Source organism: Varroa jacobsoni, unplaced genomic scaffold (assembly GCF_002532875.2).
Source record: "Varroa jacobsoni isolate VJ856 unplaced genomic scaffold, vjacob_1.0 scaffold_555, whole genome shotgun sequence".
Classification (NCBI taxonomy): Eukaryota; Metazoa; Arthropoda; class Arachnida; order Mesostigmata; family Varroidae; genus Varroa; species Varroa jacobsoni.
In genome coordinates this window covers 293,788-306,306 of record NW_019213457.1, presented here as the reverse complement: position 1 = coordinate 306,306, position 12,519 = coordinate 293,788, and the positions used below count along the sequence as shown (strand labels likewise).

The window sequence follows — 12,519 nt, the reverse complement described above, 5'->3', positions numbered from 1 at the left end:
AATGTCTCTCCCGCTTCGTCTATTTCTCAGCGGTAAGTTTCTTTCTCGTCCTCGAAACTCGCTTTTCGTGTTAAAATCTTAACAACTTCCCCTGTTTTTCTTATTTTCGCCTGCGAATAAAAGGAGAAAAATAAAATATGCTCAACCGATCGAAACCTCAGCCCCAATATATATATATATATATATATAATGAGTACGCTCTCTAACGTTACTTCGTTATTAGGAACGTTGTACCAGATATATGTCAGTGCGACGAACGAGTTTGGCGTGGGGGATCCTTCTGAAATTATCTCCATGAGGACCCACAAGTCACTCGCGTCTGACGTGACAAGTTTACTGTCAACAGCGTTATTTGGCGAATCTGGAAATCAATCTGCACTGCTTAATTTTTTCGTTCTCGTTCCGGTTCTCGCTTCGCTTGTGACTATAATCGTCGTCATAATAGTCACCTGCGTTTGCCTACATAGAATTAAGGCCAGGCATGAGAGAACCATGCTTACCGGACAGGTGCGTTAATTTTGACGTGCATCGATTACTATTTGCCACGATAACTAATATGTAATACAACTAATATAGTAAATTCTGTTCAAGGCAATTCAAATGAGCAAATTCCTATTTTTAGAAGATAGGGTTCAAATTGTTAAGCAAGGGTTGACTCAGCATCATGAGTCATATTACTCTTGTGCTCAGCTCGACCAACTATAGGAAAATATGTATGTAGGAAAAACGATACTCGCTTTTTTTGCAAACGAACACTATAACCACCCTTCGGATTGACCAAATCTGTATAAGGACAAATTTTTTTTTAAGATCACTGATTGTGCACTACGGCGATTATTGTTGTTAAATACACCGTGCACACGCAGAAGTGTGTATTCGTCCATACGAACGAAAATTGGAAAGACGAGCGTTGAAAGCACTTCATATGTATGTGCATACTTATACCTGTTCTATACTCGTCACATGGCGTTGTATTTCCAGGCAATTCCACTTGATCCAAAGACTTACATGACGATAGCTCGCTCTCGGATGGCATCAATGGACGGTACTTGCGATGGCAACCCGCCAAGTAAGCTCTATCTCGTGCCTTTGGCTCCCGGCATTGCACAGAATCACACCTTTGATTCTTCCGTATCGTTATTGCATTTGAGCTCGGTTTTGTCCGGAGGCTCCCGTACCTCACCCTCGTGGGCATCGCAAACGTGTTCAATGCGTGCTCCTTTGCTACCAAAACCTTCTGGATCCTTGCCTGACGCCCCTGTCCTAAACGACGAGCTTCCAAAATTTGAACTAGCTGATTGGCCCTGCAGCCACATGCAACAATAGCAGTCCCGGCCAAACTTGAATGTGTCCCATGGTTTGTCGGGCTTTTTTGTTTGTTCTTTTTGCTTTTCATTCATACCTTTCTGTGTGCTTATAATGAGGAAATATGTTATTTATGTTTATTGATTAGATCAATTAAACCATTATACTTCATATTGTAGTCGCATTATGATTCTAATATGAATGCTGACGATATAATGAAGTTGATTTATTGAAACCACCCTTAGAAGTTTGTTGTAAAATCAATACCTTAGGTATATTTGAATTGCTTTCAAACTTGATTTGCAAAATTCAAAGTTACTTCTTCCGATTTTTGCACGTGTAAACACCACTCGTGAACAAGACGATTTCAATTAAAAGGGAGCCGAAACTAACAATTAATCATACTAATAGTTTGAAAGAGAGAATCAGATTCCACATTTGTGCTAGTACACTAAATAGGTGTTTTGTGGTAACTCTATTTAAAAAGTACCTCAAATTAAGGAAACGAAATAGTCAACTTCAGTTCGCTGTGCAAGTGGCTTTTTTGCGCTCATTACATTTCTAACTTTCATTCTGCGTACTTGTTTTTTTTGTCTATTATATTACCTTTTAGACATATATATATATATATATATATATATTTAAACTAACCTGAGCTTCTATTTGCCATTACCGAACACTTGTACGTGCACTTACGAATCATTCATTCTCTGACTTGCTAATCATCTGGTTTTGGATACACGGCTATTATTGAAACGTCTAATTCTACACGGTCAATCATAAATATGACACTCGATCTGTGTGTGATTTGCCTCATTATGGTCGCCTCGAATCGGATGTCAACGTCATAGTGCAAAATATTGTACGAACTCTGCCAGCGGGCTGCGTGCAAACGTTCGACGGTAAACAGTTATCGGGGACAGGGCAGCCCTCACCTAAGCAACTGCCGCAGCCTGAGTACGGCCAAAGGTACGTCACTCTGCATCCCGACAACAGGATGTGAACAAAAGTTCAACAATACAACACCAACCACCAAACTTCTTCAGCTCGGAAAAGATCGATTCATCTGCACATTGCACCTACTTGTCCTGGTTACTATGTCGACTGGTTGGCCGTTTGGAATACTGAAACAGTTTCGCAGGGAAAAACCCTGCGTGTGAAATTGTCTATACTTTCTTTCGAACTCTAACTACGGGGCTGTAAGATCACCAAAAGGTTTACCATGTTATCCATGCTTGTGATATTTGATGGCGGTGCTCAAGTCTGGTGGTCAAGCGGTGGACAGCATTCGTTAAAATTATCCATCAGCAGGATTAATCTAAACATATAAATAAGAATACAATGATGGGGTGAATGCAAGATTAAGAAACATACAACAGTCAACCGCTCATGAAGCGGACGGATCGATAACAAGCTAAAGTCGGGGAAAGGACGAACCAATTGCATCTACGAAACTTTTCGCGCGGTTGGACACATTGAACCATCATTACCTGAAGCCAAGTGATGAAACACACTCTGATCTCAAATTCGTTCATTGGGCGTACGAAAAGAAACGTAAGTTAGGTTAGATGAATGAATGAATTTTAGAAGTGAATAGTTATGGCTGATGCGTGCATGAACACCGATCAAGCAAAATAAAAACACGAAAACAGATCGCAATGATTGATCACGATGGACGAATGGATTAGTGACTGAATGCAAGTGGTATCATCAGTTGTGCATGAATGTGGTGGGTCATGAGTGCTACGCTAAAATACAAGTTATATGTCCGATTGTGGTCGTACGATTGTGCAATTGCCTGATCTTGGGAGTGTGGAGCAGGGAAACGAGTACGAAGTTCGATTCAGGGTGGGCATTGCAAAATAATTTTTCAGTGATGCATTTACTGTAAGACAGTCAAGGATAAAAGGCAAAATGAAATCTAATGAAATTGTGGAAGTCAAGAATAATTTTCTTGTAGTCGGCTGAAGTATTCCGACCTCACGAAAGGGTGGGTAAGTGAGGGCTTCATTAAAAACCTTCAAAAATATATGCTTCGATGTAATAACAAAAACTTTGAATAGGCGTGTTTGCGCGTCGAAATGTTTGAATCATATTATATAGATATTCCCGTTAGAATCATTAGGGGATGATGCCAATGAACTTCAGCAGTGTCTTCTATTAGTGTATGCATGAATGTGTGTGATCGTTTGTCATCAGATACGTCGATATTCAGCAGCCTCCGCCATTGCCGCCAGATCATCCAGCAGGACCGCCACAATCCCCACTGCCTGTTCCGCCAATGCCACAAAGTCTATCAAATGCAGGGATTACACAAATGGATGATGTAGAGGCGCTAAAAAAACAGCAGCACGTTAACGAGGAGATGAAGACCTTCTTGATGAATCACAATGGACTGCCCGGCATGATGCAGATGCCTCTTCAGGCACAACAGGTCTGTAAGTATCCATTTAATATGCTCCTGAACCGCTATTGTCATGTCTGACCTGTAATTACATTAATATGTCATTAGTCTATGTAACAGATAAATAGAACCAACTCGTAGACGCTCGTCGTCCCCCTTTCTCTTTGCCGATGCAAATAGACGTACTCTATTTTAGAACATGAGCTTTACTTAGGCTCGTATTTGCTCAGATATATATTATAAATCACGACACGTCTACATCTGTGCGTAACGATCAATTAATCTATCTACATATTTATCCAGAAAGTATTATATATGCGCTAGTTATTGTCCTTGACGATACGTGGTCACAATTAGAGATCACGTGAGTTTTTTGTCTTTATATTCTGATTTCCGTCGTTATACTCTGGGTGTGTTTCATTGTGTGTGTACGTGATTGCAGAGTCCAGCTTGTTAGATGCGTAGCTGTGTACAACAGGATGATTTCCATCGTCATTAAGAAGTAGACTCACGGACTATTGCCCCAGTTAAGCAATTAAGAAATTGCACATTGGCTTTGTGGTGAGTAAGATCTAGCGCAGGATGACAAGAATGTTGTAATTTTGTTCTAGTATTTCTACCTATCCCGAGTTCTAGCGGATTATATAAGCTACAATAATGGCTTACTATAATGCAATTCAGTGCGTCAAAGTACATCAAAGCTGTACAAATCGTACCTAAATCGTATCTGTATGTTGCTGATTATACGTACAAGATAATGCACTAAGGTGTTTTAGACACTTTATAGGCACGCTTATGTGTGAAAATGTAGCCAAATAATATATGCAGTTGCAATTGTTAAGAACAGATAATAAATACATTTTCTTTCCGCTTGTTCATGACGTTAGGTAAATAATCACCTTATTATTGGCTGCACAATTTCTAAAAATGGAAATTCATATGGCATACATTCCGTCTATTGATGTAATAATAATTGAATAATAATCGTACGTAATTGTGTAATATATTAACCTTTGAAGAAAGGTGGGCTAGAATTGAGCTGGAATTAACAATTTGCATGTATTCTCCGTGTCCAATCTGTCTTTGTGACTTGATGCCCTCTCTCAAATAGTTTGTCACAAATTTGGTGGCAAACAGAATCCTTCAGGCAGTCTATTTATGACCAAAATGCATTCGTGAAGTCATCTTCCAAGCTTTAAGTCGGGACGACTTCTCCCGACACCTCTATCAAAATTAGTTTCACCAGCCATAACTACTATCGGTATAGCCGGAGTACAAAAATCAAGAAGGACGTTTTCAGCTCTCCTGGTAACGCGCGATTCATCTCGAATGGCTATGTTCTCACTGCTAGTCAGCTGCCTTCACCACCCCATCACCGCCAGCAAGGTCACCAAGACCTGCCACTTGCTGTTTCTTATGTCACAGGGACTAAAGGATATCCATAACAGAAATAGCGCACATCATAACCGATGTTTACCTACAAGATATGTAACAAGAACAACAACAATGTTAGCAATAGTCTTTGCGGATAACAAAAAATCAGGAGATCCACCGACTTCGCTCCGCTATTCGTATATTGTTCAACAATCAATCATACGAGTTTTTTTTCCCTCCTTCCAGGTTTAATTCCAGTTCAGACTCAATACATATTTACGATTCTACTATAGACGACTTACAACGGTAAAAAATATCGGCTAAGAGAGAGAATATTAGCAGAGTTCTGTTCTCGAACTTCTGCCATGGTTTATGATATTTGGTAACAACATTCTTGGTTAACGAGAATGTGGTATACAATTAGGTCTGCTTCCTTCACATTCATGATTATGCAACACTGCATGACTTACTCTGTATGTATTTTTTAAAAGCGATAATATTTATACACATATATATCCAGATATGTAACACAGGTAATAGTATTGAAAGTCTTCTTACTAAGAAATTGTGTGACATTTTTCCGATCTATTACTGAGACGAAAAGTTAACGGGTGCTCTCGCTTGTTCTGCCCCTCAAGCCCACCGAGTAGAACAAAAGGTTTCAATAAAGCCAGAGGTCATGATAACATACCAATGAAAGCGAGATATTCTGAGCTATGGCGATGTAAGTTAATAGGATTTGTCAGTTAAAAGCTGATTCTCATAACGTTCTTAGCTTAAAAATGTTAAAGGATTTCTGCGTCTTTTGTACTATCTTCCAGTTAAGCAAGTCAACTATTAAAAAGCGATAGTTGTAATTAGATTTTGTGCGGCCCATACGTGAAAGCGCATCTGAGTAAGCCGTGTGTAATGCAATCTGCAGGTAATGGATAATAGCATATATGAGAATTCCGAACGGTGGTGAATGAGTTAAAATAGCATGCATCTAAAGACACTTGAATGGACTCAAGATTCAATATTTATTTGTATTTATGTCAAGCATAACTAGATGTCAAATTGAAATGTATGGATGACTGATGTACGCATAAATTTTTATTTTAAAACGTTCAGTACTAAAGATTATAATGGCTCCAGGCAAAAGTTTTTGCGAGCCACTATCCCGGATGCCAAATACATTAAGCCGATAACTGTAAGTTATTAGTAATGTTATATGACTCTTAAGAGATTTATTAAATGATTTAGCATGTATACGTATATAAAATAATTTGTAAGCCACATTGTCTTTTGTTTTACTTAAGGATTTAGAGGTTTCATTTTTCCTAGAGACAAATGGAAAAGGAAGAAGATGGCCTTAGTTTACCGATAATAATGAAATGTAATACATGTGAAAGTATTAATCTCAATGACAGTATATGTAAGGATAACACCATACAACGAAGTATGAATCGTGAGCCTGCCTTTGAGAAGTTGGTACTTTAAACGAAAAACCAACATATTAAATGACACATTTGTTAAAGACGAACACATTAAATAATAGGGTATTTTACTTTACGCAAAGCATCTTATTTGTATAGTGCTAGTACAATATTTACTTGTGAGTATAGAACATATTATACCAAGTATGCTCTGTGCAGGAAAAATGACCAGTGAGAAAATGAAGGATTTTTAGCGTTTCTTTTTTTCGATTGGTGTTTACTAATATAGTTTAAGCTATATGGTAATCATTGTTACCATTTACGGGTGTGTAATATTCACATGTAAATTATTTCAAGAGTAAAGAAAATACATGCATCTACGTGTATAATCATTACAGTATTTCTGCAAATATGGTTTTCACACCTTTGCCATCATCCGGAAGTTTTCAGTTCTACCGGTCTTGTTGTCATTGTAAAGATTTGACTGTATCTAGTGTAAATACACGGAGTGATAAGCTTATGAGCGGCAACGGAGTCGGTGCTCAGAAGAAGTCAAACTTTGTGAATCAAATATTATGGAACAAAAATACTATATTATTATTGTATCTCAAAAAAACATCGATTCCGGATTTTTTGTTTTGCGGTATGCTTTGCTTTTGCAGCAAAATTATTGTAATAAAGATAGGCCCAATGAAACGAGACTGTTCTAAATAATGATCCCCTACAACTTATGATTTTTTATTTTTGATTTCTCCAAGAACAGCTAGTCATTTAAGAATGAGAAGCATGTTCTCAAGCAAAAACGCGTTTCCGTAAATATAGAAGTCTATTATAAAACGAACAATTATTGGCCCAGCTTTTCATTCTCGAATCTTTAATGAAAAGCTTTTTCAACCTACAATCAAAAGCAAGTTCTTCAACAACCATAATAAAACAATACTTACATCACAGAGAGGATTCGAAAAGTGTTAATGGAGTAACTAGAGGACTAAGAAAGTTGTACGCAAATAGACAATAATGCAAAAATGAGTGCACAGAGCTACTATATTGCTCATAGTAGCAATACATTAATTTGAGTAATTAAAGTATATTAGAACATAAAATAAAATAAATGGGATAACCGTACGTGTGTATTCGTTTTAATATTAACAAATATATGTTGTGTTCCGTCACCAGTTAAATTGTGTTAGCTGACCGCTAATTGGTCTGAAGCATCTATTCTTCTATATGACATTCAAAGGGAACAGTCCTTTACTATTGAATGGTTGGATACTTCACCACAACGCTATTGCAAATAAAGCTTGTATTCGAAAACACCGTTCTTTCTAGTTAGTGTATTTCACTCCCTAAGGAAAATTGAAGGGGTGAAAACAGAGGGAACAGAAATAAGCACCAGAAGTAATACAACTCTCTAAATGAATGTGTAGAAAGCGACAAGTTTAAATTTAAAATTACGACTCACGGTTCGCAAAACAAAAAAAAAATATTTTTTCTAAATCTTGCCCCAGCTGGCGTATGAAATTTTGAGTTCAATAATCGTAATAGCAAGTCTGTCGAGTACTAGCAGTTTGGAGGATTTGGAAGCTGGTTCGGTTAATACCATACATCGGCCGACGTTAATTCGGTAGTAACATACAGCCTTATCTTTTTTGTCCCGCTAGGTTTGGACATCTGATCGGTCCAGATGGACTGTCTTATGAGAGTAAGTGATTTTTATACCTTAAGTATTCCTAAAAATAAGTTCTACGCATTTATATCATTAGTGGAAAACTACATTATTGTAAAATTCTTGTGATTAAATGTGTAATAACGTGCATAACCTATGACAAAGTTGTTCGCAAAAGCTTATCATTGGATTTGTTTGTCTATCAGCTTATATCGAAAATTTTTAAATAAAACGAAGATACTGACTTAGTCCTTTAAATACATTTTATTTTCGTTAAGATAAACTCCGTCGAACATATATTCAACAATAATTAATTCGACCGATGAATACGACTTCAATTCCCTCTAATCTTGTCCTTATAATATTGCATGAGGTTGTCATTTAAGCTTGGGGAACATACAGGAGCCATAGTGCACCATATTTAACCACTTCAGTGCTTTATTTATAATATATATCATAATATTAATAAATAAGTCACTTTAAAAAATAAACAATAAATGAGTCACTTTTTCACCGTGTTGGGTCACGGTGAAAAGTGCTTGCAAGAAATTGTTGTTTCTAAAAAAAATGTAAGTGTTACAAACTAAACTGCGTCGCAACATTAAACATTTCGCAGCGGATCACACCGCTTACTTCGGTTCGGCTAATTATTGTTATTATTCGAAAGCTCTAAAGAATGAGAAAATTTTGTACGATAATAATAATTAAGTGCGTGCGTTGTACAAACTATCGTTACACGTGCATATGCAATTACGATATCCTTTATGCAGTCTTTTTGAATTAAAAAGTGTCTATATTGAGTTGACAAAATATATAATTATTTTAAATGCGAGCAACTGTAATAGCGTAAATACGCTTTGTAGACATTACTTTTTTGCGAATGTTAAATCCCTGCAATACGCCTATTGCGTTGCACTGCTGTAAAAGACAATACTTAATATATCATATTGCCAATATTTGTATTAATATTGCGGGTAAATGTCAATAATATTTATGTTTTTCAAATGCCACCGGCGTTTAGTAAATGGATTATTTCACTTTCTTGTATATAGTAAAATGCACAATGCTTTGAGCTCGATAGACAGCCATAACAAAACCCGTCCAAACAAAATTTTTTATTTGGGCCAATGTAACTTGTTGGTTTAGATAGCTCGATGTGGAGAGTGCAGTCCAACTGGTTAGCAAAAAAGTAAATGAAAGAATGAGTGGAGTAAAAGTACATTTCTTCCTCATGAATGTAGGAAATTTTTTTAGCCCGAAAATGTTGTTTGAATATATGCACATTTAAACTAATATATTATTGCATTATTTGTGACACAATAGTAGTTCGTCCATCACCAATAGCTTGCCCTTCATTATCGGCTTGGGTCACTAAGTTCAAAATTACGGTCATAATTTTTCGCTTCATAAACGTTTAACGCTTTACGTAAATAACACATCTTAATCTTCAAATTTCATCAACACTGTATCCATAAATATGAAATCCAATATGTTTAAAGCAGGGATTGAATATGTGAAAGCTAACACATTGCCAGTCGCTGCCTCTGTCTCAAAATTCATAATATACCAAAACTCCTGTTCCGAGAAGTTATGGAGGATTCATATAAAACAGTCGCATCTAATAGGAAAGCTGAAAATCAATTTTGAATATCATTTTTAACATGTACGCACGCATAGACGAGAGAATAAATTTAATGGGCTGTTCCTTACGTAGTTCCTTCTATGTGAGTCAGTGCATTTAAAACCCCAGTAGGGGCTAAGTTGTAGGCTATTAAAGCAATCAAATACTTTCCTAGGGTTGCCAAAGGAAAAGCTCAGAAATTTTAATATGCATATATCAACACGTGTGCGATATGCACTGATTTGAAAAGGTAAAAGTTACCAAAATAATGAATCGGACAACTCAAATATGCCCTGCGGAACTTCGTTTTAGGATAATGCTAAATTCGAGCATATGATTACAGTCAGCCAAGTAAACGTGTTTTTTGCTATTAGATGAAACCACTGTGACCTACAGGATTGTGCATCCGGTTAGAAATAATCCGAAAAGCGCTAGCAGAGACCAAGCTGATATTGCAACTGTTCTCAATTTTCCTTTATTTTCTCTTGCGATTGCAAACAAAGCAGCATGACGACACTATAAAATAAATTTCATAAATTGTTCTGGGTTTTATTAAAAGTCGCTTACTTTTCCGCGGTTTTCCGGCTCTAGTAACCTTACTTACACTCTTTTGTTTCCCATTGTCGAAAAGAAAACTAAGTTACGCTGCTAAGTAGGAAAAGCAGTTTTAGAATCGTGCTATAACTTTTGTGTTGTTTAAATTGCCAGTTGTCATAAATTACTGCGACAACTCGCAGTGATAAAGAGAAGAAAAACACAGCAATTTATAGTACGCTTGGGAGTTTCTAAGCTGTGAAATCTTCTTTTACGTATACTTGTTTCTTTAGCAGGTTTACAAAGCTGGTTGAAGGGTATACTAAGATCACTAATAATGATTCTTCGCTAATCGATTTCGTGTTTGCTTTTGGCGTAAAAATTACAGAGTTTTTTTCTTCAATTTCTCTAAAACGTAAGGTAGTGGCTTCCGCGCCCGGCTAATATCAATATTATATGACCTGGAAATTGATAATGAAACCGCTGCCTGGCTGCGCAGCTAATTACACGTCGAGCTTAGAAAAACAGGGAGCTGAATTCATTTGATTATATTGCCAGGCCGTTTGGCATAATTTGAAACTAAGTTGCACTTGCGATACTCTAGATGAAACTATGATTGGGTAGTAAAACACCGCAAATGCAACAGTATGTTAATCCCGATATACAATTTGTAGTTATTTCCATCAGTAACCGTGATTTGGCTACATTCTTAATAATGACCGTATTTCCAGAGTTCAGTCTACTTAGGATTTGCTATCAGCTTTCTCCGACATCGCAACTAACAAGGATGGCAAATTCGATACGCATTATAATACGACACACCGCTGCTTTACTATCAAAGAAGCTGATGTCTATGTTACACTCTTATAACAGTCTTGCGATTTCAAAATTTATGTATTGCTTAGAGAGGCTGCTCTTCTATCCGAAAAAAGGAATAGATACAAAGGTAGGTGGCGTTTATAGAGAATCGGTTGCGTTCACACTTTAGTTCGTACTAGTATTACGATGTCCAAGAGGTCAATCAATCTAGATATAATAGATTGCTTCCTAATCATATGTCATAATCATAAACGCAGTAACTCAGCCATAAATGCTCTTCTAGTTGCTCTTGCTGAGAGCCTTCATAAAATTTTTGCCTCGTAGTTGACCCAAGTATTGTGATAAATCGTGATGTTGTAATTTATTATACGCGAATCTAATATATATGGCGTTATCCCATTTTATCGTTTCCTTTAGCTACCAGGTAAGGTATACCTGTACTGTATACGAATAAAGGTGCAATTCTCGCTCTTCGATTGTTTGTGAACCTTTGCAGTATATCTATTAACTGCTTGAAAATTGTTTTAATAGTTCAAAAATCCTTCATTTCTGTGTTTATGACGGGACATTTACTTCGTTGGATTAAGGATACCGTGTATTATGAAAAATACAAAAAACAAGCAAACAACTTTTATTTCTCCCTTTGGATGGACCAGTTACGTCTATATCAGGGAATTCTGCAGCATCTGCCTGGTCGCAAAATGTGATGTTACCTCTTTCCCCTGTCATTTACATATTGCTTTAATTAATGAACTCTACTTCAGCCACCTTCGCCTTTTGGGTTCCAAGGATACCCGTGAATATTCGCATTTCCGAAATATCCATGACAGTAAAGCTAGTTGTTTCAGACTCACTCCATGTCAGGTCCCAATTTTTCTCGAACTTCACTCTGGTTTCAACAAACTAAGACTTCTGGGATTTTTCTATAGGTTTAGCTACACGCTTTCTAAGTCTACAGTGTTTTAGGTAGGTTTTGCGAATTGTATTCATCAGTGGCTAAACTGAGCTATCAATAAAATCAACAAACAAAACTAAATTATATTGTATTTAATACGACATGCGAATGTAATTCCTAAAATATATTTTATCAGTTTTACCTTGTTTCTTAAACCAGTAAATCGAACTATATATTTCATAATTATTTGTTACGTTTGATGACAATTGTAGCACTGAAATTATACACCCAATTACCCATCCTTGATTATTTATTCAAGGATCACTTTAGTACTGGCTGTCAGCGTAGTCACCTTTTTTTACACATAAGATATCACTTCCTTTTTAAAGCAGAAACAGCACATTTCGATGAACAGGTGCCACGCTGAGCCTTCAATGGTGGTTGATCAATGAAAACAATACGCGAGCTTGCTTTGTATTCGTAACC

General features: G+C 36.8%; 1 protein-coding gene across 7 annotated transcripts in view; it reads left to right on the top strand.

Moving 5' to 3' along the window:
* Positions 1-7,623, top strand: part of LOC111261429 (cell adhesion molecule Dscam1) — a 29,764-nt gene extending 22,141 nt beyond the window's left edge. For 4 of the 7 annotated variants that reach the window (XM_022834916.2, XM_022834921.2, XM_022834915.2 and 1 more), the window contains 6 exons: positions 224-507; positions 982-1,069; positions 2,157-2,274; positions 3,505-3,739; positions 4,152-4,270; positions 4,821-7,623. In XM_022834916.2, coding sequence (XP_022690651.2) covers positions 224-507; positions 982-1,069; positions 2,157-2,274; positions 3,505-3,739; positions 4,152-4,166 — 740 coding nt within the window. In that variant the 3' untranslated portion in view covers positions 4,167-4,270; positions 4,821-7,623. Of the gene's footprint in view, positions 1-223; positions 508-981; positions 1,358-2,156; positions 2,860-3,504; positions 3,744-4,151; positions 4,271-4,820 lie in introns of those variants that run through there. The other 3 variants (XM_086968703.1, XM_086968705.1, XM_086968704.1) reach the window with 3 other exon arrangements.
* Positions 7,624-12,519: the final 4,896 nt, after the last annotated feature.